Raw genomic sequence first — 25,245 nt, forward strand, 5'->3', positions numbered from 1 at the left:
TGTAATATCAAAGCTTAGGAGACCTTTAAAAGTCAGTCCTAAAATGCGTGCATCATTTATCAAAGGGTACCCCATAGTAAGTGTGCAGCAAAAGTGAGACCCCAAACCACCCGCGGCTCTGCCTGAGAACTGACTCCCTGTGCTTGCCTGCAAATGGAGATGAGAGGAGATGACCCAGAAGCGTCACTGTTGAACTCAGACTTTCACAGTTCATGTAAGTGGAGGCAGGAGTTAGTGTTGAACTTCTAAATTCTTTTACTTCTTTAACACTCTTAAACAAAGTAAATACTTCAAATTATAAATATTTTTATCTCCAGTCAAGGTGTGAGCTGCCAAAGACATAGACATAGTCACAGACATAGACCAAGTTCATAGAAAAAGAGTTTCAAAATCAATATTTCTTTGAAAACATTAGTTATAAATAAAATGAAAGGACTATTTTGTTGATAATTAATCAGTGTTTATTTTTAAGCCATAGACGTGTCCAGTTGCCTTCAAATTCCCAGAGTAAAGGTACATGATGCACACACACATATAAAAAAACCTTTTCAACTTGTAGTTGTAACATATTAATTAAAAGCCTGCCTTTCTACGGGTCTGATTTTCATTCTAACATTTTTAAGGGAATAGTCAGAGGCTCTAAATGGCAGCCAGACCACGCCATTTTCAATCTCATAAGGAACGTTGTACCTGGGGTCATAGTGGCCCCCCAAATAGTAAATGCCATTGAGGTTGGCCGCCTGGCAGCTGTTGTACCACCAGCCACCCCCGTACATCTCTGCACAGCTCTCCTCCCAGCGGTCCTGGTCGCGGTCGAAGGTGCTGAACTGCATCTGGGCATGCGATGTGTATTCGGTGCCCTCCTCCAGCCAGCCGGCGATCAGAGCATCCCCGGCGGTTCCCTCATAGGAGGACACGGCAAGGGTGTACCCTTCTGCTTCAGACCCTACCTGTACGATATACTCCGCATACGCAGCTTTTCCATCCCAGTCCTCTAACTCTACCCGAAGAAGAGTGTTGTTCTGAGTCAACAAGTGTATGTTTTCATTGCCCAGCCAGAACTCTCCTCGCCCTCTGCCATCCACGCTGCCGAAACCTCTCTTGTAGTCTTGCCAGGTCCGGTTAAAATTCACTGATCCATCCATTCTCTGTTGGATCAATAGCCATCCTCCCAAAGTGGTTTCTTGGTCGCAATAAACTGACAAAACCTTATTGGATCCCGCTGGCTTGATTTTGAAAATGCCACTTTTGGCACCAAAAGTGTGTTTCTGGCGGATATCATCACAGTCTAAAAAAAAAAGTTGATCTGGTTTGACAGGAGTTATCAGCAAATTTTAATAAAAGGTTCAGAGGAATCCAAGTACCAATAGCTCTGAGGGAAATTGTTAAACATGTCTTGGACTACACTAGGTATAGTGACAGGCAACATTAAAAAGAATTCAGAAAATAAAACTTTACGTACTTCTTAAATCGTGAACCGCCTATGTAATACCCAACTATTAATGAAATATTTTCCTTTTGATTTCCAAGGTGGCCACAAACACACAGTGCTTGCATTTTATCATCATTGCTGTACTGCAGTATCTAAACCCAATGTGTCAGTTTGGTTATGGATGGAATTTGGCTCCACTACCTCAATAACTACTTCTGTGATGCCCGTGTACCTTTCCCAGCACTGGCTGTCCTTCGCTTCAATCCTGACGGTCGGAAGCTGCGTGCCTGAAAGTCTGGGGTGTCCTCTGCACTCTGATCATGTTGCACCCCACCTAGCTCCTCAGTTATTTCATGGGTCTTTAGTGATTTGGTTTCGAAAGTGGAGCCTCCCTTGTTGAAACTAGAAGAGGCGCTGGTCACTACGGTCTTGGAGTGACTTGCACTGCCAGATGGGAATCCAGATGGCTGAAGGTGAAGTCCTCCAAAGTCATCTTCTTCATCCTCTCCTAAGTCTGTAAATTTGCCTTTCCCCCCATAAGTCCCTGAATGACTGGATACCCCAGTACTTGAGTGGCTAGTGCCTGTGCCAGTTAAGTGGCTGCTAGTTGAAATGCTGCTAGATCCACCAAAGTGCCTACTAGCAGTGGATGGAGAGTCAGGGGTAAAAAACGACTCTAGCTCAGGGAATAACCTCTCTAGCTTGTGTGAGTCACCTGTCCCACCAACAGTTCCTGTTCCTGGGAAATGGGAGCAGTCTGAGCCATCAGAAGAAACCACCTTTTCAACTACTTCTTCCCTAGGGCCATCAGGGCCACTGACATATTTTGTGGTGGTAGTTTTGGTGCATCTACGGACAGTGGAGGAGGTTTTGTCTCCCAGACTAAGGGTTTCTCTCCCATGAGCAGGAATAACTAATTTGCTGGTGTATGCAGGTCCATCCCCCCTCGATTCTGCCACGTGATACAAGCTGTCACCTCGGGGAGGGGTTGTGTCTGTTTCTGGTCTTTCTAATACCACCTGCATCTGCTTGATGTTATTAATTATGTTCAGAGCTTGCATTTCTGGCAGAGGCTTATGCTTAAAATGCTCAGGAACATTTGAGTCCTTAAGTGGCCTCATTTTCAGTGTGCTTAAGGTGGTGGTTTGAAGCTCTGGGTGCAAGTCGATGGAGTTGGCTTGGGTAAGCTGCTTCTGGATGTTGTCATAGCTTTCCTTGTCCACCTGGTAACCAAAACTTTTAGCACAGGTTCCTTTGCAAGCTCGTATCTTAATATCAATGTCCACCTACACAAATGGAGAAAAATAATTCGGTTAGGGAGCTTTCGTGACTTTCTCAAGCAAAGATATCATACCTTTAAGTGGGCTAGGGAAAGGTGGGAGCTGCCCTGGTACCTCCCACCTACAGCTGAGTTTTTCTAAAGCTCAGTTTTGAAATCAACCCTGGGTTTATTTCCACTGTAAATAGACAAGTGCAATAGCGCAGTACACGTGAGCTCCATGGAGAAGTACGTTATGACATGTTCCCAATCTCTGCTCCCTCTATTCTCAGGGCATAGGGTTGACCTCTGGGTTTGGAGGGAGTGCTGCAGAGCTGGGCACACTCCCTGGGGACCAGGGCAGAAACAGGTCCTTCAGGGAGAGGGGAAGACACTGGGCTTGTCCCAGAGCCTGTTATGGCCCTGCTGTGAGGCTTCCCATCCTGGGGTTACCGCTGCTTTCTCAAATGATCCAAAAGCTGGGTCTCTGATCCAGGGATCCAAATTGGCTTTTCAGCAAAACCACTGTTTGAGCCAGGACTTCTCCTCGCATTACTGTCAGAACTGGCCGCAACCTGGGACATGGGCTTTAATGCCAGCACAGGCTGTGGGCAGCACTGGGGAAAGACAGGGCACATCCCCCTCATCCCAGCTGCTCAGCAGCTCCTTACAGGAGCAGACACACCTCACAGAGCCAGCTGTATATAACCAATATATAACATCCTTGCTGCCTGTCTCAGAGCAGAAGCCGCAGGTGGGACCAGGAGTCCTCCTGAGCTCATGTTGGTTCCCATGCAGCAGGAGCAGAAAAACAAGCTGCACAGAAAGCAACTTGTTCGGGGATTTGCCTTGGCAAGTCAGATCCTGTGAGAGCTGCATCATGTCGTCTTCCAGAAAGAGCACTGCTCGCCACATACGGCGTGATGGATAGACCCTCCTGTAGATAAGCACTGGAATAGAAATTACATAGCAGCCACCTACCTCCAAGCGCTTCATCTCTATCACCTGTTCCTGGATGCTGTTCTGCAGAGCTTTGATTCTGTTTACTTGAGTGACAACTCTCTGCTTTAATGTCACAATTCTCCGCCTCAGTTCTCCTGACACGTGACCGTAATTCTCATCAATCTCTGAAACAGAAATGCCTCACAGTCAGCTATGTACATGTGGTTTTCTTTCCTAAAAGAGTAGCATATTTTAAAACATGTAATTAAAACAGTAATTAAGAACATATTTCTCATAGTACTGAGCAGGTTAACATTACATTAGTTTTCATTAGTTAGCTGTTAAGAGTCTTGCATTACTATGTTTATGCTGGCTTTTGATAATAAGGTCTAGCGCAGCATATATTTTCACTACATACTGCTTATGCACTAAAACCCCCCCAATAATTCAGCAAGGGATAATAAAACTGCATGTGAGATACTCACGCTGAGCACTGTCCAGGTTTGGTTTTAGTACATTTATGGTTTCCACAATTACCCGATTGGATTTTTTGTAGTTGTTTTGACTTTCTGCTAGCAGCTTCTTGATTTTGTCTATTCTGTGACTATAATCCTGGTCCGTTTCATCAATTAGTCCTTGCATCCTGCAGCCTGAAGGACATTTGGTACCCTAAAATTGGAAGAGGGAAATAATTGTCTTAAAATCTTCATGATTAAACCTTTTTCTAACATTATGTTTGCCAACACTTTTGGCTAACACTGAAAACACATTAAAAAAAGAAAATCAGGGCAAGATTCCACAAGTTCTCTTTAGGTGTCCGGTCCTATTCATCCAGTGACCTTGCAAAGGACTTGTGTTACTTAGAGCAAGTGACCGGGGGGCTCATCCTTTACCTCCTATGCCTCTGGCACCAGTGGTGTGATGGAATCAGTGAAGTGCATCCTCAGAAACCTGCCAAAAGTGGGGCATGAGGAACAAGTAAACCCTTAATTTTCCGCCTCCTCTGTTCCTCAGGGGTGAAATAAGACATATATGTATATAGATTTCCCAAAGGGCTGCTGTAAGGAGAATTCGGTTGCCCAGTTTGAGCAAGGATATTAGAGGCAAACTTATTTAAGTAACATTTTCCTCAGAAAAACTTAATGTTCTTACAGACTAAAACTCTTTGCCAAGACTTCATCAAATAACTGTAGCATAGAGGTGGGCTGAGATGCAAGAGAGAGAGAACTTTAACAGTTTATACACAAAGACATTCCGTCAATCATTATGAAACGGTTACTGAACATTTTGCCATCTGCCTTCCTAAGCAGTAACTTGTGAAGTGTAAGTTATTCCTAGTTATTTTTCTTTGTCACACATCTTTCTTTCTGGTGCCTTTCTCTTACCAACTCCAAAAGTGGCAATATCAGAATTCTGAAAAGAAACCTGTCTTATTTTTTTTCTAGGTAAAGCCTTCTTTTATTTCATCTTTCTTTTCCAGGTTTACTTTCTCATCTGATTCTGCACCCCTGCAAACTTCTTCTCTCTCTTTCTTTCTCCTCATTTCTCACTTTCTTTCTTTCTTTCCTGCAGGAGCTCTCTCCAGCCTGCCCCAACATGAAGCATCCCCTGTCCTCCTTCAGACATACATCCCAGCCACGTGCTGGCTGCGTGGCACCCATCATAGCGGTCCATCTGGGGTCTGTGGGCACCCTACTTTTGCCCCCAGAGCTCATCGCTCACCCAGTCATCATCTGCACAGATGGGCCAGTTCTTCTCATACTGGCACGTGGACTGGGCCATGTGCTCCACAATCCTGGGACCACGCACTCCTGCACCCTCCTTTTCAAAGTCAGTCTCTCCACCTTGTGCCTGCCAGGAGGAAAAAAGAGAAAAAAGCAAAGCCAAGATTAACGAAACAGCTGCCGAGAGAACAGCAACATAATGCTGCTGTCCTCCAGCACTCGGTGGTGTAGGTGACATGTGGCAATTGCAGCCATCTGGAAAGCAGCACACCCAACAGTACAGGGATTTTATTCCTGACATTTCTTCTAAGATATGATTATTTTGTTGTTGTTGTTTTGTCAGAATAAAGTCTTCCATCTCTTAAAATTAATGTTGCTATGTAGGGAGCTGGTGATGCTCAGGATATATTATGATAATATCATTCCACAGAAATCTTGTGTTCTGCGTACAAATACAAAATTAACTTGAAATTAGATTGTAGCTGGTTAAGTTAAAGCAAATACTTAAAAAATCCTATGTTCTATTTCAATTTGCCTCAATATTTCCAAATTTCTGTTTTCATTCTGCTACCTTCAGTCTACACAAAACTGGCTTAAAGATATATATGAAGAGAGTTTTCCCATGAGTGTCTTTGATTTTAATCCCAGTTGCTAACTGTAAGCTTGTAGCACTGTTTCACCTGGCATAAAAAGCAAGAAAGCTAACAACACTGTAGTACAATAGTAATGTCAGTGATGGATGGATTCCATAGTGCTAATGGAAAGAAAAGAAATAAATATACTGAGTTTTTCTTCAAACCTAAGAATCACTTAGTAAAAGATTGGAAAACAATTCTTTTTTCATAAAAGAAAGCCCTGTTTTATGGCTAGAGATGTAATTTTGTTTGAATGGATTCCTCTGCACACTTGATGTTCTTTTCAAGCAGCATAATTCATGCTTGAAAATATCAATAATTAATATGCAATTATTATGATTATTATGTTCAATTATTACTTCCAAGGAAGATAAATCTTTCCTAATTCTAGCCTCCAGGGCCAGAATCTCAGCCCTGGAGAACTGGAAAGTCATTATTAAAATCAGCAGATTCACGCTGGTTTGATGCATCCTGAAGATCTGGCCCAAGTGCCTCTTAAAAGCAGCAAATAAAAATTTTGATTTTATGTGGTCTGTGCCCTTTCAGCATTGACAGCTCCAATACGACTGCTTCTGTTTTATCCCATCTGCTTCCTAGAATTTCTGTGGTTTGTTAAACATGCACATTCCTCAAAAAAAAAAAAAAAGTCAAAAGAGAAACATAAAGAATCTAACATAAGATTATGGCCTGAGACCTCAATGAGAAAACAGCAAGGTTATGTTAGCATAGTTGAAAATCAAGTCTATCTCTTTCCTTATCAAAATATTTTTTTCTTACTTAGCTCTAGTTTAACCTGATGTTTCTGCCACAGGAATTGTTGGGTTTTAATGTGTATTTTATAATGAATGTATTGTGTGTCATTTGTAGGTGGAAAAGCCTGCTGAAGCACCAACCAACGGAGAGTGAAATTCACCTTAATAAACATGGAAATTCCTGACTGGCTGGGGCCACTAGCATCCGGTCTGTTAGGTTTAAGACTTACAGCAACACCGACGAATTTATGAATTCATGTTAATGTATGTGCTTTGCTGTTCCTGAAGTTAGGCAGATTCAGAAAAACCAAATTAAGCAAAACTAGAGAGCTGGAAGAGAGCTGGATACTCAAGAACTACTGATGAGAGTCCAGCAGTGAAGCAGTTACAGTAAGCTTGTGCATATGTGTGTGCATTGAATTTTATGAGCTAGGTGACAGCCAAAATGTATCTGTCTAATGAATGAACATTAAATAAACGCTCACTATTCAAAACAGAAAGATACTAAAAGAATCAAGTAAGCAAACTCATACCCAGGGTAAGTGGAGGCACAGCAAGACACAGAGGATCCTCATTGATATCATCTTCAGGAGGAGAGCAAGCAGAACTCTGACTGAAAGGATGCTCTTCCCTGTTCATTTGGTGCAATTTAAACCCTCATGCAAAGCTGTGATTAATCATTATGCTCCCTTCCCTTCTGTTTGGAGACAAAACATGCCAGGTGCCCCCCCGCCCCCACCCCCCCACCCCCCCCGCCCCCGCTTAGGTGATTACTTAAGGCCTCTTACACAAGTTTCTGATGTTATTTGCTCCAGATAAGTTTGCACAACACCAACATGTGGGCAACACCATGTATTCCAGGAAAAAAAATCTGTCTAAAGCTTAGTTTCTTGTAACTGGATGTTCACCTAAGATGTATGCAGGACCTAGTTGGGTCCAGCAATGCTTACCTGCTGGAAGACACACACTCTGTGTGACGGGCATCACCAAAGAGCTGATTTTTGAAAAAGGAAGTAATTTGTTTGCCCTTGCTGTGTGACTGTTCCATTGCTGTGAAATTCACTGGCCTTTTCAAAGCAGATACTAGAAAAGTTGATACAGTCTATCTGTGACTATGTGGTCATCAACCAAAATTAATTCCTGAGGAGTGCAGAACCCAGTTTACATCAGTTTTTACATTACTGGTATTGGTATAACACATGATGTGTTCAACATTATGCTGTCTCTCACACAAATGTTATAATTTTTTATCAAGTAGGATGTTTGGAATGAACAGATATTTATGAAAAGCACAGTAGAGTGGTACATGAAGATGTCCCAGAACAGATGTTAAGCATAATTAAAACTTCCTAAGGAGTCACATCTCCTTAAATGTTTGTGTAATGTGTATAGTTTGTGTGTGGCAATCGACGGTACCATGCTGCTGCTGCGAGCTCTACAACCAGCCTTACTGGTAGTGGGAAGTGGTGTACACGGCTGTCACACTTGAGAGGTGCTGCCCATCTTAGAAGTTGCCACCGCAGTGAGCAGGAACGAACAAGAGAACCTCTGCTAGAGCAAATGTGGGCCTAATCAGTTGAAAGAACAAAATTCTTTCTTGGCTTTCTCAAAGCACGTGACATTCACAAAACTCTTCATCATCTACAGGTTGTAACATCTTATCATAGTCTCCTTTGGAGGAACATGTTTAAGTTTGTACAACATATTTAAATCAAAATAGCTGATTTTAGCTTTGGATCCATTCCAGCAGCCATTCATTCCATTCCAAGCCATTCCAGGTTTTGGCTTATCCTCCTTTCCTCTGATTTTTCTACTGGTTTCTGCCTTCAGGAGGCTTGAACCCTCCCCATGTAAAGCTCACTGCAGTTGGTCGGGACCCTTTGTTTCCTCCCAATTTTGGCCTTGCATTTCATGCTTCTCTTATCTAGGAAAGCCCTCTTAAACCTAACTTAACTTATACCAATATCACTACCTCATATCCTCCAGGAGAAGAGCTCAATAAGATGGTGCTGCAGTGCTCAACACCTACACCACCAGGATCTGGTTTTGCATGACAAAGGGCTTCTGCTGTGTTTAAGGCTTAGTCTTCTCTGTGCACATTCTGAAACAAGATGTTTTGTTTATTTCAATTCCCTGCAACTGCTTTGTAAGTCTTCTGCTGAATCCCGTGCAGTGCCAGTAATACTATGATGTAACGAAGGTTTTCAGGTTTCAGCAGCAAGACAGCCCAATGAACTTCAGTAACAGATGTCCAAACAGGCCGCATGTTACCTTTGCTCAGTTTGAGGATCAGCCAGCCATGGCTGTGTTCTTTGGTTGATAAATGTCCATAAGGCAGCTCCTGAACTCAAAGCAGATAATCAATACACCTACACACCAAAATGCTCAGCTGCTAACCTGAGCAGCGGCCAGACTGGCGATGCTTCCCCACTCCAAGTCCTACACAGTTTTGTTCACTCTGTTGCAGCAGTTCTGTGAAAGAATTATAAAAAGCTCAGAGGACAATAAAACGGTTACGGGACAGAAGGAGCACAATAAGAGGAAGTCTTGCAGGGTTAGGATTAATTATTTTACAGAACAGAGTAAAATGAGCTTCATCTAAAGTGAAGCTGGGGTCCATGGAGAGTCTCCCACTCAAACCAGCAAGCTCTAACTTAGCCTCCACAAGGGATACAAAACTCTGCTGAGAGATTATAGCCTTAGGACCTCCATGGTCAGGAACACAAGGATCGCAGGTACAACCTACATATGCTGTCCTTGTGCGTACGCTCATCTCTGCTTCACTGCAGGATCATGTGTGATGTTTCTTCCACTGAACCTCTTCCTCTTCACAGAAAACATGGATGGTGCTCTGCAAGCAAGCAGCTGCCCAGCTCTTTCCATTCTATGGTGATGCTTTGCAGACTGTTTAAAGCTTCAAGAATTTTCCTATGGTGCTCATCACTCCGCTACCCCAGTGCTTTACAAGCGTTCATTCCCTGGGCATGCCTTTCCCCTCTACACAGCTGCAGAAGCCAGGACAGAAGGTTAAGTCAAAAAGTAGTTATAAATTTTTGGGATCCATTTGGAGAGTCGGAGTCTTCCGAGCACACCATCCATGCAGATCCCACTGATGGCAGCTGTAGCTCCGTGTCTGCAATGTGGCTCAGGGGGAACATCCAGCAGCCAGCTCTGAGACATCGAAGAGTTTTGCCTCTGGTCCCACAGGAACCTGCTCAGGTGGTGAGGGCAGGAATAGCACCTCCTTCTGCAGGGTGTCAGCTGTAAGTAAAGGACAACTGTGCCCCACCTGGTCTTACTCACTACATGCATTACAAGCTATGAAACAACTCAAGCATCCCTCATAATTCAGATGGGATGTACATGTCACCTTAGTTCTGGCTTTTCTCATTTTGTAAGCGCTTGATTTTGTGATCTTCAGTGATCTCTGAACATTATTTTTGCAATTCAATAGGCCTTAAAAATCAAGAGCACACCAGGCATTTTTTATTATTTTTTTTTATTTTTCTTCTTTTTCTGAAAAGACAGAATTTCTGTCTTTTCAGCCATGCTAACAACGGGTGAGACAATTTGCTAGGTGATGTCCCTGGTACCGGCTGCCAGGGTAACACTGGACATGGCAGTAGCATGTGCCAGGCCTCCTCTGACCCCAGTGGAGAGCGCAGCTCTCTGGTGACCTTCAAACGTGGAAAATTTAAGCTCTGGTCCAACTAAACTCGGCCACCAAAGCTAGAAGGACTGGAAAAAACTGATAGCTGATCATAAACGCTAGTGAAGCTCCGGGGTTTCCAGCTTCATGTGAAGGGCGCCGCTGGGTGAAGCTGAGGTGAAGGAGGAGCTCCTCAGGCTTTCCAGTTGAGGACTGAATGTGGGGTCTGACCTTCAGCCTGTACCTTTGCTTTCATGTTGCAATCATCCAGTCACTTCTCCCTGTGTTTGTTTGAAAGGCTAAAGGCCAAGAGCTAGATAAACTTTGGATTTAACTTTAATTCATGATCGAAGGACAGAAGTGCAGTTCACTACTTCGGCTGCCCTGCTCTTGGCAGATTGCCACAGTCATAGTCAGGGAGTCTGGGAATTATCTCTGGGTTGTGTGCCCTAGATGTGAGCTAGCACTGCCCCTGTCCCCTGTCCTACCACCTGTCTCCACAACCAGTTTCCAAGCAGTGCCTTGTCCTCCTCTTACCTGCTCATTCGTGTCCCTCCTCTGGATACCTTCTCTTAGACCCCATTCTCCTTCAGATCCAGCTCTCAGCTCCACTTTCTCTTCATATACTCCTTGGACTACTTAACTCTTAAAAGAGTTCATTATGAGCCAGTCCCAGCATCTGGTGCCACATTTTCCCCATGCAATGTCCCAGGGACTGAGGGACCCAGCAAGTCCTCCATTCCGTCCACCTCGTTTGCCTTTTCCTACCTCTATCCCTTCCTTGTCCACATTTTCTGTTTGGGTTTGGGTGGGTTTTTTTCCTGCTTTGTGGTGAGCATGCAAAAGAAAAAAATATTGCTGTTCCCAAATCCTCTGTTCTGTGCTACAGGGGTCTTTGTAAGAGTGACTGCAAGCACAAGGTGTGGAAGAAACACAAAACTCATTGCAGCCACCAAATCCTGTAACAAAATTTTATAAACTCAGAAGGGGACAGGCTTGCCTAAATACAGACAACTTCCACTGTAGGCTGCGGTCTGACGGTCATGTACGATAAAGACTAACTCAGAAAAGAGAAATATGACCTCTCAGTATACAAAATAGGGGCATAAAGTCAAATCGCAATGTATTTGCCTGCAAAAAATAGTACTGAGAGTATCATTCTCTCTCTATGAGTCAGGCAAAACAGGAGATCTTCTCAGGCCCCTTTCTGATAGTTAGAGGGTTGGAAACAGCAGAAAGGAGCTCTGAAAAGCATGAGTCTTGCCAATCCTTCTTTCAGGGCCCAGGGCATGTAACTGCAGGCTGGGATCCTGCAGACTGCCTGATGAACTCTGGCACAGGGCTTCTTTGAAAAAATCAAGCTTCTTGGATTCAACAGCTGTGACCCTCCTGACCACCCAGAGCAAACGGTCCTCTTCAAAGAGGTTAAAATTATTTGTAAAAACTTAGGACACCAATGAAGAAACCGACCGGAAGAATAAGCCGGTCTTAGCTCTGGTGAGCAACCCATAAAATGCCAGTTCCCACTAGTCGAACATGTGTAGTTACACCAGACTGTCGTCAAAGAAATCATTGCAGCCAAAAGCTAGACCAGGAGAGGCAAATGATAGCGAAGTGTGGATACAGAGGTCAAAGTGACACAGGGGAAAGGAATACTTTTTTAATTCCATGTTGCAAACTTACAAATAGTAACAACCTTAAAGTCATGTCGTAGGTGGGATAAACTGAAAACAGAAAGTGGAAGGGACTTGGCCAATGCCACTCAAGTGGCTGCTTGCAGAACCAGGATCAGACTGAACTTGGCCAACCCTCAGCCCTCTCTAGAAATACTGCTTCAGCTACAAGGAACCACAGGACAGGCCTCATGACACAAAGCATTCAAGAAAACTGCTCTGCTCGGCAAGAAACGGGGTGTCAAGGCTGGTGGTGAGCCCCACAGCATGGCTGGTTGCATGGGTGCAACAGGGCCATGCACATATGCTGGTTTAGTGGTGTGGAGGGGTTGTCCCTCAACTCAAAAGCTCGTTAACCCCATGCTGACCCTATGCTAATGAGGGCTCCTTCTTACCTACTCCTTCCTCTTAGATTTTGGCCCATGGGTAGAACTTGAACTAAGTCAAAGCAACTTCAGTAAAAAAGACAGGGGGAAAGCAGCTTATCATGCTGTGGAGACTCAGATGCAGGCGAAAAGGCTCAGCAGCAGCGGCACTGGGGACCTGGGCACCAAATCTGGAAAAATGTTGAGGCGGCATAAACCACCTTTGAGATCTGTTTAATTAGTGTAATGTCTCCCTGTCCTTAAAACGAAGCATTCAAATGTGCTATTCAGATACCAGGTGAACTTCTGGCCTCTTGCTAGTAGAAATAAAGACCAGGATACACTTCATATTTCAGTTCGTAATATATCAAGTTGATATATAGATATATAGGTATATAGATATCTATTGTAGCTCTGAGTGTATTTTTTTGTTGAGCAATTTATCCACAAATCTAATCTGATTTGCTAATGCACTCCTCAAATGCACTCATCAGATATTCTGGGTAAGTACATTCAAACAGTATCACAGACTTTGCTGTTCTTGATCTGTGCTGTGAGTTTTCTTACGTGGATCACTTAGAAAACTATTACCAGATCTAGAAAAAAGAAAACGCAAGTATAATACAATTAATTTCTGCTACAAATTTTAATGTCTTTGGTTGGATAATGGCACTAGATACCTTAGATTAATTTTTAAATATTTATTAATAAAAAGGGGATATTCAAGAATAATGGCTGTACAGTGCAATACTACGTGCTACATAGCAAATTAAACTTTTATTTTTAGTAGTACTTGAAAAACTTGTTAATATACATGCTCTGGAGTAAAATATCTGTTCTTGGTCATTGACAGTATACTTCCTAATGCATTCTGATACAAAATGTATTTGTTACTTTTTGGTAAGTTCAGTTAAGTAGCCTTCAGCAGTAATCTAGGCCTCTTTCAAGTTGCTATGTATTTTGATTTATGTCACAAAGCAATTTCATCAGAAAACAAAATGAAACTTTTGGAAACAAGCCACATTTTATGGAGAAATAGCTCCAACACTTGCCTTTAAATAAAGAGCAGAAACTACTGGCATGCAATTCAGGAATGACTGAATCAAAAAAGTTTGATCAGAGTAACCTTCCAATCATCACAAAGTTTGTTTTGCTTGGTTTGGCCAACAGCAGAGCACAGATAACAAGTTCAGAGTTTTTGTAATAATCAAAAATTTATTGGGAATTTGTACAGAAAAAAAACCAACCCATGTACAGAGGTAAGCACTGCTCAAGCTTGGGCATTTTACAGTCAATGGCGTTTTATAGTCAAAACTGAACTGTGTAACCTTAGGTAAGTTTGGTGTCTTAAGAGATAAAAGATGTGTTTTCTCTGTTCAGACCAGTCTTTGTGAAATTCTCCCTCTATGAGTCTCCAACCTACAACAGAAAAAAAAGAAAGCATTACTAGTGTAATGTACTTCTAAAGAAAGAAGAACATAAGGCTACAATGACATGTTGATAGTGTTCATACATAGTTATACTAGTTGGCAATTAAAAATGTAGCATTTAAAATACATGAGGGCAAGGGATTATTTCTGATCACGAGACTATCCATTTTTCTATCTGTTAAAAGAAACAGTAATGGGAAGGTATACTAAAATCAAAGTACAAATATTTCTTTTTTTTGTTTTCTCTTTTTTTGTAATTTTTTACGATTTTTGTAATTACAATTTTATTTTTTGTAATTTAATTGTAATGTAAATTAAAAAAAATACCCCAAAAAATTGTAATGTAAAAATTGTAATATTATGTACAAAATACAAATATGGTAGACAAAGTCAACTTCTCTAAGGTGCAATGGGCTGAACACTTCAGGTGTCCATGCTCAGTGTTTGAAACTGTAACTATGTTCTGTTGTCATTTTAAATATCTCCTTGGCCCTGTGGTCGAACCTGTTTGGCACTGCCTAAGTTGTGTTGCTGTCCATCCACTAACAGTCTGTTGAATGGGATGATTTTCATTGCAGTTTTCTTCATGGAGTACCACCGGTCACGCCAGGTTACCCAGGTGATGCCATTGTCATATCCAGCTGGACCAGCCTCTTTCGATGTGTACACACCACCTAAAAAATATCATTTGGAGCAAAACAGTTAGTTGCTTTCTACAACAGTTAACGTGCCCATAGATTTTTTTGGTAGTAACACCTCCATGGCATTCCTGGGCATACTAACAGGCCACATTCACTACTCTTCTTCCCTTAGGTTGCCTCTCTCAGGACCAGGACTGATTCTCCCACTTTGGGCTGGTGAGTGGCCACTAGTTCCTACTGCTGGTGTTAACAGTTATTGCAAAGAATGGGCTATGCCAGCTTTGAGAAATTCAGATTGCAAAACATAATGAAAGTGGCCCATTTCTCTTTGTCACTGAAACAGTGTCCTAGGTTATAGGTATTTAGAAGATACTTTACCTATATAGTATTTGCCATTGAGGTGGCCAGCATGACATCTATTCATCCACCATCCAGACCCATCTTCCTCAGCACAGTTGCCCTCAAACTTATCATTGTCATCATCATAGGTGCTGAACCGCATGCCGTTATGAGAGGTTAAAGATTTGTCACTTGCATCATCTCCAAAAGCAAAGCCATCAAAGGCATCCCCAGCTTCACCACCAATAAAGTAGGCATAAGTCAGTCGATACTTGTCTTCTTCACTTCCCACTTTGAATACAGCGTAGTCAGCAGTGCTGTTAACAAAGGAGAATGGTGAATGTGAGCATGCTGTATTCCCCGTACATGCATGAAATCAAAAATTCATAGGAGTTCAAACCGCAGAAAAGGCATTGATGGCATCCTAGCATTTGGAAAGGAATTGGTTTTGCAGGATTGTGCCTCATTATATGACATATATCCAACTAACTTTTGTGCTCCGGTATCAGATGTGTTTTCTGACTACTGGTCTTCAGTGATGTAGGAAAGATCTATATTATATAAACACACACACACACACACGTGTATCTCCCAGGTTCATAATGCTGAGGCTTATGTAGGTCATGAGGAAATCTTTCATGGGTGGGAGGAAGGAGTGGATGTCTCAAGAAATAGCAAGGATAGTAAGCCCTTCTGGAAAATGGAATACATAGTACAGGAAAGAATAGAATAGAATAGTTCAGTTGGAAGGGACCTACAATAATCATCTAGTCCATAAGATGCATAAGATATGAAGAAACGTGAAGAGAAGAAACAGATTCCTTCTGCCAAATAAACTAGAGCTGCCAGCACGTGGCCTTCAGACACGCAAGTGCAACAAGTCACATACAGTCACTGCTGCCACAGCTGTGAATTCAGGAGCCAAAGCAGTGTCCTGTGCATGCTAGCAGGTCTAAGGGCTCATCATTTTTTCAGATGATGTACAAACTGATGCAGCAGTGGGAGCAGAGGTTTTGAGCTGTCACTTTCAGAAGCATTATGAGCAAATACCCTTTTTTGCCACTCCAGTCCTCCAGTTCTATTCGTAAGGTGTATGGCAGAGTGGACTGCGTAGTTATCAAATGAATCTTCTCATTGCCCAGCCAGAATTCAGTGGTGTCATCAGGAGACAGATGCCCAAATCCTTCCTTGTACTGAACCCAATTTTTCTTGAAGTCCTCACTCCCATCCAGTCTCTGGGGAAAAAAAAAAGGGAAAAAAACCCCAAATCAAAAACCTCAATCAAAAAGATAGGTATTTTATGGAGGTAAATAAAAAAACAGTGCTGATGCAATAAGCTTGCTCATGGAAATAATACATAAGTGGCATACCCTCTGTAATACTGTCCAGCCGTTGCCATATGAGTCAATCTCACAGTAGACGAGGAATGACTCCTGGGCTCTTTGAGGCTTGATGAAGTAAAGACCACTTTTTCTGGCACCTTTATTTGCAATGTCTTGACAATCTGAAGTAAATATATCCAAAGGATTATTTTATCCAGCTACAGTGCTATCCTCACATTTATTTGATATTGTAACTTTCTTAGTGCAAGAAATACAATTCATCTAAATGTCACTGTTGCAAAGTTAGCTATTTAGTCCGCACATCTTAATGTCATTGCTATAAAAAAAACTACTGAAGGTCACAGGACTTGTGTAAGATGAGGAAGAATCTGTTCTCACATAGAGTTTAAGTAACTTAAATGTAAAATATAGTTGTCGCATTGATTTCTACAGCAACAAAAAAGCGCATTTGAAGCCAATGGGATAATTAAATTTTTTTTCAGATGACTTAGTAGAAATGTGATAATGAGTTATCTGCTGTTTGTGCTGAGTCTGTGGAAACTCATGTCCCTCGTGTTTATCATGCATTTTGGCCATAATAATATTTGGCTGTAACAATAATCATATTTTGGCCAAAAAGGCCAAAGGAGCAAGTGAGACTTCTGTTCCATCTGAATGCCTTGTTTGCAGAGCATTCTACCTGGTACTTACTGTGATCAAGGCACTGGTTTCATCTTGCAATTCATCAACTTGCAATCTACTATATCTTTGCAGGCAGCTACGGCCCCGTAAGATTACAAACAACTCATTGCTGTGATGCCAGCTGGTGATACTTGTAACTGAATTAACCCTCCACCATACAAGAAGCACTTTTTGCACCTCTTCCAGTTGTCTCATGTATTTCAGCTGTGTCTCTGCATGGCTCCTGACAGTGTGACTCCAGCTGGGCAATCTTCTCTTTCAGCTGTGCGATCCTGTTGCTGTTCAATATATGTGTATCTGTCAGCTGTCTGGACAGAGAGACATAAAAATGGCTTGTTGTTCCAGCTGTTCCTGAATATGCATTTCCCTGCACACATGCCTCACCTCTGCAGCATGCTGCCACACACACCTCTGTAAAGGGCTGTGCCTCTATTAGCACTGATGTTTAAAGTTGAGGAAACTAGTCAAAATAGGAAAGCACACGCTTAACCTTATGCAAAACTTGACTAGCCAAATATGGAAGCACACCCTTATGCAAAACTTGACTTGACTCTAATCAGCAAAACTCAAACCAGTATGGATTTATCTCTATGGAAAGTTTTTCTTTGTTCTCTTAAAGTAAATGATAAATTACTCCTCTTTGATTATGGATGCACGTGTAAAACATAAATGTTGTAAATAAACTGCTGCAAGTGGCAGAATGCTTAAATTGTTTTTGATGTAATGTTACAGAAGTGGAATTTTTTCAACATTCAGGTCAAAAACCATACCCTTAAGATTTAGAAAGTTAACGATTTTCTAACGTTAACGATTAACTTTTCAATTTTATTTTCAACATCAATTTACAAAAAGCTACCAGTGAGTTTATAGTTACTTATATCAATGTAACTAAGCTGATTTTAAGGGATAGATGCAGCAAATTTAGTCAGGGTGGATGGTTGCACAAATATTCCACACATTGCCTTACAGAACAAATTCATATAAATAAAATCTCCAAAAGTCATGAAAAAAATTGTAGGAGTAGCTGGCACAGAAAAAAAAAAAGAAGCATAAATAAAAATATTGCTAGGCTTCCTGACATTCTTGTCTTGCTCTTCCTGCCCAGCTAATGGCTTACGCAGATGAGCAGAGAATGCAATATCAGGCCCTCAGGATCCTTCTGTGTCTCGCTAGGCAGCTACTAATGACAGTGTGGGCACAACGGTCCACATGAGCACAAAAAACCTTTCTGAGGGAGCCTGAGCTGCACTTGATAAAAGCACAGAAAGAAAACAATTTGGACTGTCAAGTGATATAAAAGGTGGAAGATACCTACTGTATAGTACTTTCATGAGACAAAATAGTGTTTTCATATCTGATAATTTCTTCAATTATTTTCTTTGACTTTTGAGTGAAATCATCAACTGAATCTGTAAAACAAAGGTATAAAATTATTGCAATTAGGCAAATTAAAAAACAGAACTACATAAATTATATTTTTCAGTTGTGTACTTGTTTTTATATTCTTACTTGGTAGTGTCTGCTTCTCTGGAGGATAGAGGCTTTGGATGTGTTGAATCAGATGTTCTACTGTTCCTGTGGAGTTAGTAACTTGCTGCAAAATTCTCTCCATTTCCTTCAGTTCATTATCCATAGTGAGATGGTATTTATTAAAGAAATCTGCAATGCCACAGGTTGTTGGGCAGTAGCTACCCTAAAGAGGAAAGAACAATAATCAGCAATTGTTTCAGGAGCAAATAAAGACAAGCAGAATATTTGGTCAGGGAACTTTGAGGTGCCACTTCTATAAGCGATTGTGGATGAAAAAGGGCAGGCATCCACCGCTTCGTCTGCTGTGTTCGAATTTCCAGAGGGAGTTTACTTTCGCACTGTGTGCACACACAGCAAGAAAACAGTGCATGCTGTTACTCGGAACATCTTCTGTATATACGCTTTCATCAGCAGTGCAGTCTCCTATACGCTTTTACCAAGTGTATACCGCTATTAATAAATAACGGGTTGAAGGACAGGATATTTAGTCAGTATGGAAAGGAACAATGAGGATCAAGTGATACTGGTGGTTAATGATCAGCTTAGAAAAGCTTTAATTAGACTATTAAGATAAAAGAAAATGGTTTAGGTACTTACAAATCGTTCATCTAATATGCAGCAGTTTTCTCTGGTAGCAATGTACTGAAGAGAAGAAAGAAGACCATTTTCAGTGAATTTTCTCTGATAGCACTTTCGGTGCTGACACGTTTTCTAACACTGTGTATTCACTCACCGCCATGCTGGTAGAAAAAAGGAGGGAGAGGAGAGGCCCCAGGGGAGCCCAGCTGCACCACCTCAGCACCATCATGCCTGTTCCAGCGGGTGCAGCTGTGCCCTCAGCAGCCGAAAATGTTGAGCCCAGCACTGGGCGGCTGCGGTTTAAGGCAGCAGGCTGAAACCGGGGGCGGGCACTGGGAGGTGGCGGGAAGAGGTGGGGTAAGGGGTTGAGGTGGATTGCCAGAATTGGCACACCTCTCTTCCCATTTTCAGAACCTGTTTCCCACTTAGCCGCTTGATCTCTGCTCCAGCCAGGAGGTCCTGGGAGGCAGGGACGTGAGCAAAGGCATGGAGGTGCTGCTTCCAGCAGCACGAGCGTAAGGAAACTCACACACGGCTTTGGAACGGGGGCTGGCAGACATTTCACTCAAACAGCCCAAGGAAAAGCCACAATAGCTATATCTGAGTTATCTGTAACAACTACCAATACCCTAACAATAAATATTATTTTGCAGTTACGTAGCACTTTCCTGCCACAGATCTCAGTGTACTTTGCAAAAAGAACCATCATCATTTTCCCTAGTCTGCAGATGACAAAAGTAAGGCAGAGAAAAGTATGAAGTTATGTTGGGCAGTGGCATATCTGGAAAAGAAGCCTGTGGTATTGCTCACAGGCAATGAAAGCATGGATCTTCTCTATCCTTCAGCTCAAGGAGTCCATTTGAATGACTTTGGTCAAAGTTTCCTAGCTGGAGAACTAAGGCTGTCATATCTGCCTTATTCAATATGCCCACAAGATGAGTGACACGCTTCCTTTTCTGCTACTGGCTTTATCCCAGCCAAATTATTTTAGGTATGTGCTTCTGCTTGCTATCTGTATGTATAGCCTTAATAGCTTTCTACTCATGCCCTGCACCTGATCTTTAGGCTGTGGCTTCTCCAGAGAAAGCCCGATTTTGTGTCTGTGCGGTATCAGGTGTGGTGAGACACTGTTGAATGAAGCTTTTGACTTCAATACACGTTTGACCAAATGATGAAAAGAACAGAGGGGCTGAGGCTCACTGCTAGATCTGTCACTGGCTTTGTGATTTCAGGCAAACGACTTCACCTCCATCCAGCAGGATCAGTGTTTCAAGTCTGCTTCATAGCAAAAGCACTCTGTAGGAGCTGGATTGTTACAAAATTAGATATATGGTTTCAAGTTGCACCAGAGGACATTTAGTTTGGATATCAGGAAAAATTTCTTTATTGGAAGGGTGGTCAAGTACTGGAACTGGCTGCCCCTGGATGTGGTGGAATCACCGTCCCTGGAAGTGTTTGAAAAAAGCATAAATGTGATGCTTAGGGACACGGTTTAGCAGTGAACTTGGCTGTCCTGGGTTAACAGCTGGCCTTGATGACCTTAAAAGTCTTTCCCAACCTAAATGATTCTATGATTCTGTAATTATGCCATGAAACATGGAGAGTCCCTGACCTGTATATTCTCTTTTCATCTGGTCACATCTGGTCAACCAGATTCCCATCATGTCTGACGATGCAGCCACATATTGCCAGATGGAAGTCTGAGCATTTATGATGCTAAAAATCAAATTTATGGCATTATGTGAAGCTGAAGCACTGTTCATGGGAAAACTGGCTTTCCAGTAACTGTACTGATGACCAGTGAGTTAGCTGCCAGGCTGCCAAAAGTCCTTTCCAAAGGATGTCAGGTGCTAGAAGTTTGCCCTTCCAAACCTGGCATTAATTACATTCAAGGATCATGTGCAGAATGTGCTTCTGTTGTCCTCACTGATATAAATAGAACATGGCTCCACCTTCTACATGGTTAGTTCTGTTTCCTAAAGAGTGAAAATAAAGTAAATAAAGCTCAGTAAAAGTCTACTTGCTCTTGTGTTTTCTGTTATTGCTTCATTAGCACTGTTAACATAGACTCAGGAAACTACCAGCGAATCTCCTTGCCACCGCGGCTCACACATGGAGCTTGCTTTGCTGCTTTGTTGGCTGCAGGTCATGACATGGGGTCCAGAGGATCCTGGAGGTACAATTGCAGTGGCTGTACGCCACTAGGATTCCCTTAGATATGACAATATAGAATGAGTAGGTTGCTAATATGAACTTTGTAAAATGACTGGCCCAGAATCAGCCACAGCTGTACACTCGAGTGCAGATGGGCACGTGATGTTCATGTCACAACAGGTGAATCATATAATGCAGTCCAGGTATCCCGCATTCTTTAACAGAGTAAAGAACATCCCCCTCCCTTTTGTCATTAATAGTAATACATATAGGCTTGAAACTCTTTCAGAAGAGTATTTGGTAACAAAATACAGAAAAATGCGTCTTGTGTTCCCATGCAAGAATGTAATGGTTCAGAAAAGATGACAACAGCCAACACTGGCAGTAATAGCTTAGCTAACCCTGAGATAAAATGCCTAACATTTTAGAATTAAAATATGAGAATGGCTGTAATGAAATAATGTCTTTGTATAACTAGAGATTCATTGGTTTAGATAATTGGCTAGCTGGGTGGGTAAAACAAAAGGTCATTATGCCTGCAAATGGTTTAGGAATAGGAAAACTGAATTTTCAGTGAGGTGCTTGTGTTACACAAAATTATCACTGTATATATTTACATCCATGAAGGAACCTATTTTAAACATTGCCCTAATGATTACAAAATATCTGTACAATGCATTTGTAAGTGTTGCCTATTTGTATTTCTGGTTGCAACTGCTTGTACTTCTTAGCAGAAGATGTAAATATGCAAGCTTCAGGAAATTTTTGTTTGCTTTACTTGATTACATGGTCATGATTTAGCCTTCAATAATTAATGCTTTCATATATTTGCTTCCTTTACTTTTCTTCTATGGTTTCACCTTGCATGACTTAGAAATAACTTATTCCTGCTTTTCATTAAGTTGAAAACAACATGTATTCTTAGTGGAATTGTATTTTTCCTCCCTTATCACATACCATTCTGTCTTGGTTTGTCCTGGCGGCAAAACAGCTGACCCACTTACCAAACAAACGTGCCAGAGACCTCGTTGTACCTGAGATGTGTCCAACATAATTTGACTGTGTTGATTTAATGGCCGTTTTTTTTTTCTTTCCAGGAAGTCTATTTGCTGATTTGGTAACAAATGAGGAACGATTCATGTAGCAGTCACAAAGAAGAGTTCTCAAAGTCAGTTTACTTTTTTCTTGCAATTTATTTTTGAGTAGATAGTAAAGATGAATCATTATTTGTTTAAAAGAGCTTTCTTCAACTCATTTTTATCAGCATTTTTGTCAAACAGCCACTGTGAGACTATCCAACATCTTCCCATTATTCCTAGTAAATCTTCCCTCAGAAATGCAAATCAGAGGAAATATGCTTGTATATGTAAATCAGTTCCTGGATATCAGAGTATTCTTATGGCTGTCTTGGAAAAACAACTGTTTATGGCTTATACCTACATGCCTTAAGAATCTAACTTGAAAAATCAGTCTACAACATTTCAGAAATGCTTCAGTAATCTATTTTAACGTTTCTATTGGAGTATTATTATTTTTTTAACTGAAAGCGTTTGGTGGACATGACATAAACGGGCATTTTTTTCAGATGCTCCACTAGTTAATTTTCATATGTGAAAATAAATACCAACAATAAATGTTGAAAAATCCCGAATAGTAATACTGAAAAAAATTGCCTACTTTGCAATCCATCACCAGTATGCATTACCCTGCTTGTACTACTAACAAGATACACAGCTTAGTGGGTAAAAGCTAGGTCAATCAATGAGTAATAATTAGGATGGGAAATAGAGATGACTAAAAAGCTGTCTACTATTGAAGTTAGGCCGCTGGTGTGTTACAAAACCAACTGCAGAAAAGTGAAAATGAAATAAAAACTTTTGTAACTCCTCTTTCTCTTTCAATACTCAAAACTTGGGCAAAAGGTAAATCACAACATTTTTGCCAACTGGGTAGTCCACTCTGCACAACAGACTTCTTCACCTTTCCTGAAGTGAAATGCCTGGAGGATTCGTGAGTCAGCAAAAACCAGTTTCTGTGCATGGCAGAGGCTTGAATTTGTTCTCACTTATGACACCAATTCAGATATCCACTATGCTTCAGTTCAAATACAGGCTGGAAACAGTCGCTGCTTTGAAAACTGAGTGAGGAAAAGAAAGAAATGTGTATATTTCATGTCAGCCCGAGCTTTCCATTTTGGAAAGAGTTCATGGGCTGTTTTGCTGCATGCCTACCATGAATGCAGAATAGATACTTTCACTCACCTGAGAGTGTATTCTTACATCATTATGGGATATTATATTTTCTTAAATCTAAGCATGGAAATCACTCTGATGCATGACTGTCTTAAGTCACTTGGTTTTTTACTCACATACATTCTTGCAGTCATTTTTTCCAGCATTTTTGTACATAATATAGCAATGTAAAAGACCCATGGATTTCTGCAAAGAATAACCAAGGGTTTTTTTATATACCTAATGCATCATTGCTTTAATACATAGTTCTTATTTTTTGTCTTTGCTTATTATTACAGACATATTTTCAAAAATATTTAACAATTAGAAAGGCCAAAAATCATGGCACCTCACCATTAAAGTACTTCTGAAAATACCTCATGTCCCTAAGCCAGATGTTTGATGGTTTGAGTGAGCTATTACCTTATTTTTGAAAAGTCCTATAGTGTTTCTGTTTCGTGCTTGCTTACTTTCATATGTTAAGGGTTTTATTTAAACTTCATTCAAATCTTGAGGAATTAAAAGTGAACATATCTCTAGAAAACAATATGGATGTGATATAAAGGAACAAAATCAATATAGTTCAGAAGATTACATATTTTTGTGTTTTGTCATGGCTGAGGTCTTTTTGAGTCCCAGAGCATAGGTTGTTATACTTCATGCTAAAAATCTACTAAAATACTACAAACCCCCAAACTACGTGCTGGCATCAGTTAAACATCATTACTGAGCTTTGAGTTGTTTGTGCCTTATATAGGGGTATTAGATGCAACATGGCAAATTCTCTCCCTTTACTGATTTACAGAGCTCATTTTCAACTGTTGATTCACTTTGAGAAGGTTGGTTTTCAGACTGTCTGCAAAAGAGAGATTGCAATGTATACTTTACCTTGAGGGCAAGAGCAGTGAACTCCATTTGTTAAACAAAGAGATGCACTAATTTGTGGGAATGAGATAAGTAATAAATTCAAATATTTGCTGAATATTTTGTAATTAGTTGAGAGGACAGAGCCTCAAGAAACTAAAATATTTGTCGGTATCTGCTGATGCTACTGCTGATACTATTTGTACAGGAACTTATTTACAGTGACATTACAGGAAACACAACAAAAATGTAATATATTTCACAATAAAACCCTGGCTTGTGAAATACTTTGCTCTTTTAAGCAATCAGAGGAAGTTTGACTGTCAGAAAAATCCTAGAAAAATAATGGAAAGTGTATTTGCTTTGGGAAAATGTATGCTGCCTTGTCCTCCCTGGCTTCCAGGATTAGCTCTGAACCCCATTAATTCAGGACAGTGGTAGTAGAAGAATGTGTTTCACCTTTCTTTCACACATCATATGTACTCCATGCTGGTGCACAAGTCTGTTTACAGGGAGGGAAGCGCAGACCTATGTTTGAAACATTAATGGCACTAGCATAATAAAAGTAAATCTAAGTATTTAGGGTCACTGAAGGGAACTGAATCTCAGACTGACCTACATTTGAACCATACACAGGAAAAATTTGTATTCTTTATCTTTTTTTAACTCTGTGGCCTTTTCCTTTCTCCAGCATAAAAATTAAAGACAGAAGATTTTTTCCCCCTTCCTTCTCACAATTTATGAGAGTAATTCAGAATCATGCTGACTCTTAAAAGCTCTACATTAAATAATGAATTCCTATCATGTGACAGAGTTATGGCATCTATTAATGTTGACTCTTATCCCCTACATAGGCCAGAAAGACATTCACATTTTTTACTAGCAGCTCCGTGTATGAATTTCACATAGGCTTGTTACTGACTGTGGCTTCTTCTGGGTTTTACCGACAACCACACAGTGCCATCTGATGTCCTCAAAGAGCAATAAACTGTTTCTAAAATTGGTTAAATCACATAAAGCCCA

General features: G+C 41.1%; 2 protein-coding genes across 3 annotated transcripts; both read right to left on the bottom strand.

Annotated features, from left to right (window-relative positions):
* Positions 1-561: 561 nt before the first annotated feature.
* FGA (fibrinogen alpha chain) lies at positions 562-7,474 on the bottom strand. The gene is made up of 6 exons (XM_080396080.1): positions 7,277-7,474; positions 5,355-5,483; positions 4,118-4,301; positions 3,672-3,817; positions 1,665-2,718; positions 562-1,288 (listed from the first exon to the last, which is right to left on the bottom strand). Exons 1-6 carry the CDS (start codon positions 7,325-7,327, stop codon positions 570-572), a joined length of 2,283 nt encoding a protein of 760 aa, XP_080252206.1. The 5' UTR covers positions 7,328-7,474; the 3' UTR covers positions 562-569.
* A 6,150-nt stretch (positions 7,475-13,624) lies between these two features.
* FGG (fibrinogen gamma chain) lies at positions 13,625-19,247 on the bottom strand. Of its 2 annotated transcripts, XM_080396136.1 has the most exons (10): positions 19,128-19,247; positions 18,992-19,036; positions 18,374-18,557; positions 18,180-18,273; positions 17,042-17,172; positions 16,211-16,344; positions 15,891-16,075; positions 14,880-15,157; positions 14,365-14,534; positions 13,625-13,849 (listed from the first exon to the last, which is right to left on the bottom strand). In XM_080396136.1, the coding sequence occupies exons 1-10, from the start codon at positions 19,200-19,202 to the stop codon at positions 13,835-13,837; spliced, it is 1,311 nt and encodes a 436-aa protein (XP_080252262.1). In that variant the 5' UTR covers positions 19,203-19,247; the 3' UTR covers positions 13,625-13,834. The 2 variants fall into 2 exon arrangements, with proteins under 2 accessions (XP_080252262.1, XP_080252261.1); XM_080396135.1 differs by having other exon boundaries at positions 13,625-14,534.
* Positions 19,248-25,245: the final 5,998 nt, after the last annotated feature.

Source organism: Falco punctatus (assembly GCF_963210335.1).
Source record: "Falco punctatus genome assembly, chromosome: 1".
Lineage (NCBI taxonomy): Eukaryota > Metazoa > Chordata > Aves > Falconiformes > Falconidae > Falco > Falco punctatus.

Excerpts from the sequence above, each read along its gene's own strand:
- FGA (XM_080396080.1), bottom strand. The coding sequence starts at position 7,327 with ATGATATCAATGAGGATCCTCTGTGTCTTGCTGTGCCTCCACTTACCC. Across the intron at positions 2,719-3,671 it reads TAGAGATGAAGCGCTTGGAG|GTGGACATTGATATTAAGAT; the intron begins GTAGGTGGCTGC and ends CCATTTGTGTAG. Across the intron at positions 1,289-1,664 it reads GACAGCCAGTGCTGGGAAAG|ACTGTGATGATATCCGCCAG; the intron begins GTACACGGGCAT and ends TTTTTTTTTTAG.
- FGG (XM_080396135.1), bottom strand. The coding sequence starts at position 19,202 with ATGATGGTGCTGAGGTGGTGCAGCTGGGCTCCCCTGGGGCCTCTCCTC. Across the intron at positions 18,558-18,991 it reads GCATATTAGATGAACGATTT|GGTAGCTACTGCCCAACAAC; the intron begins GTAAGTACCTAA and ends TTTCCTCTTTAG. Across the intron at positions 15,158-15,890 it reads GACTGGAGTGGCAAAAAAGG|CACTGCTGACTACGCTGTAT; the intron begins GTATTTGCTCAT and ends CTTTGTTAACAG.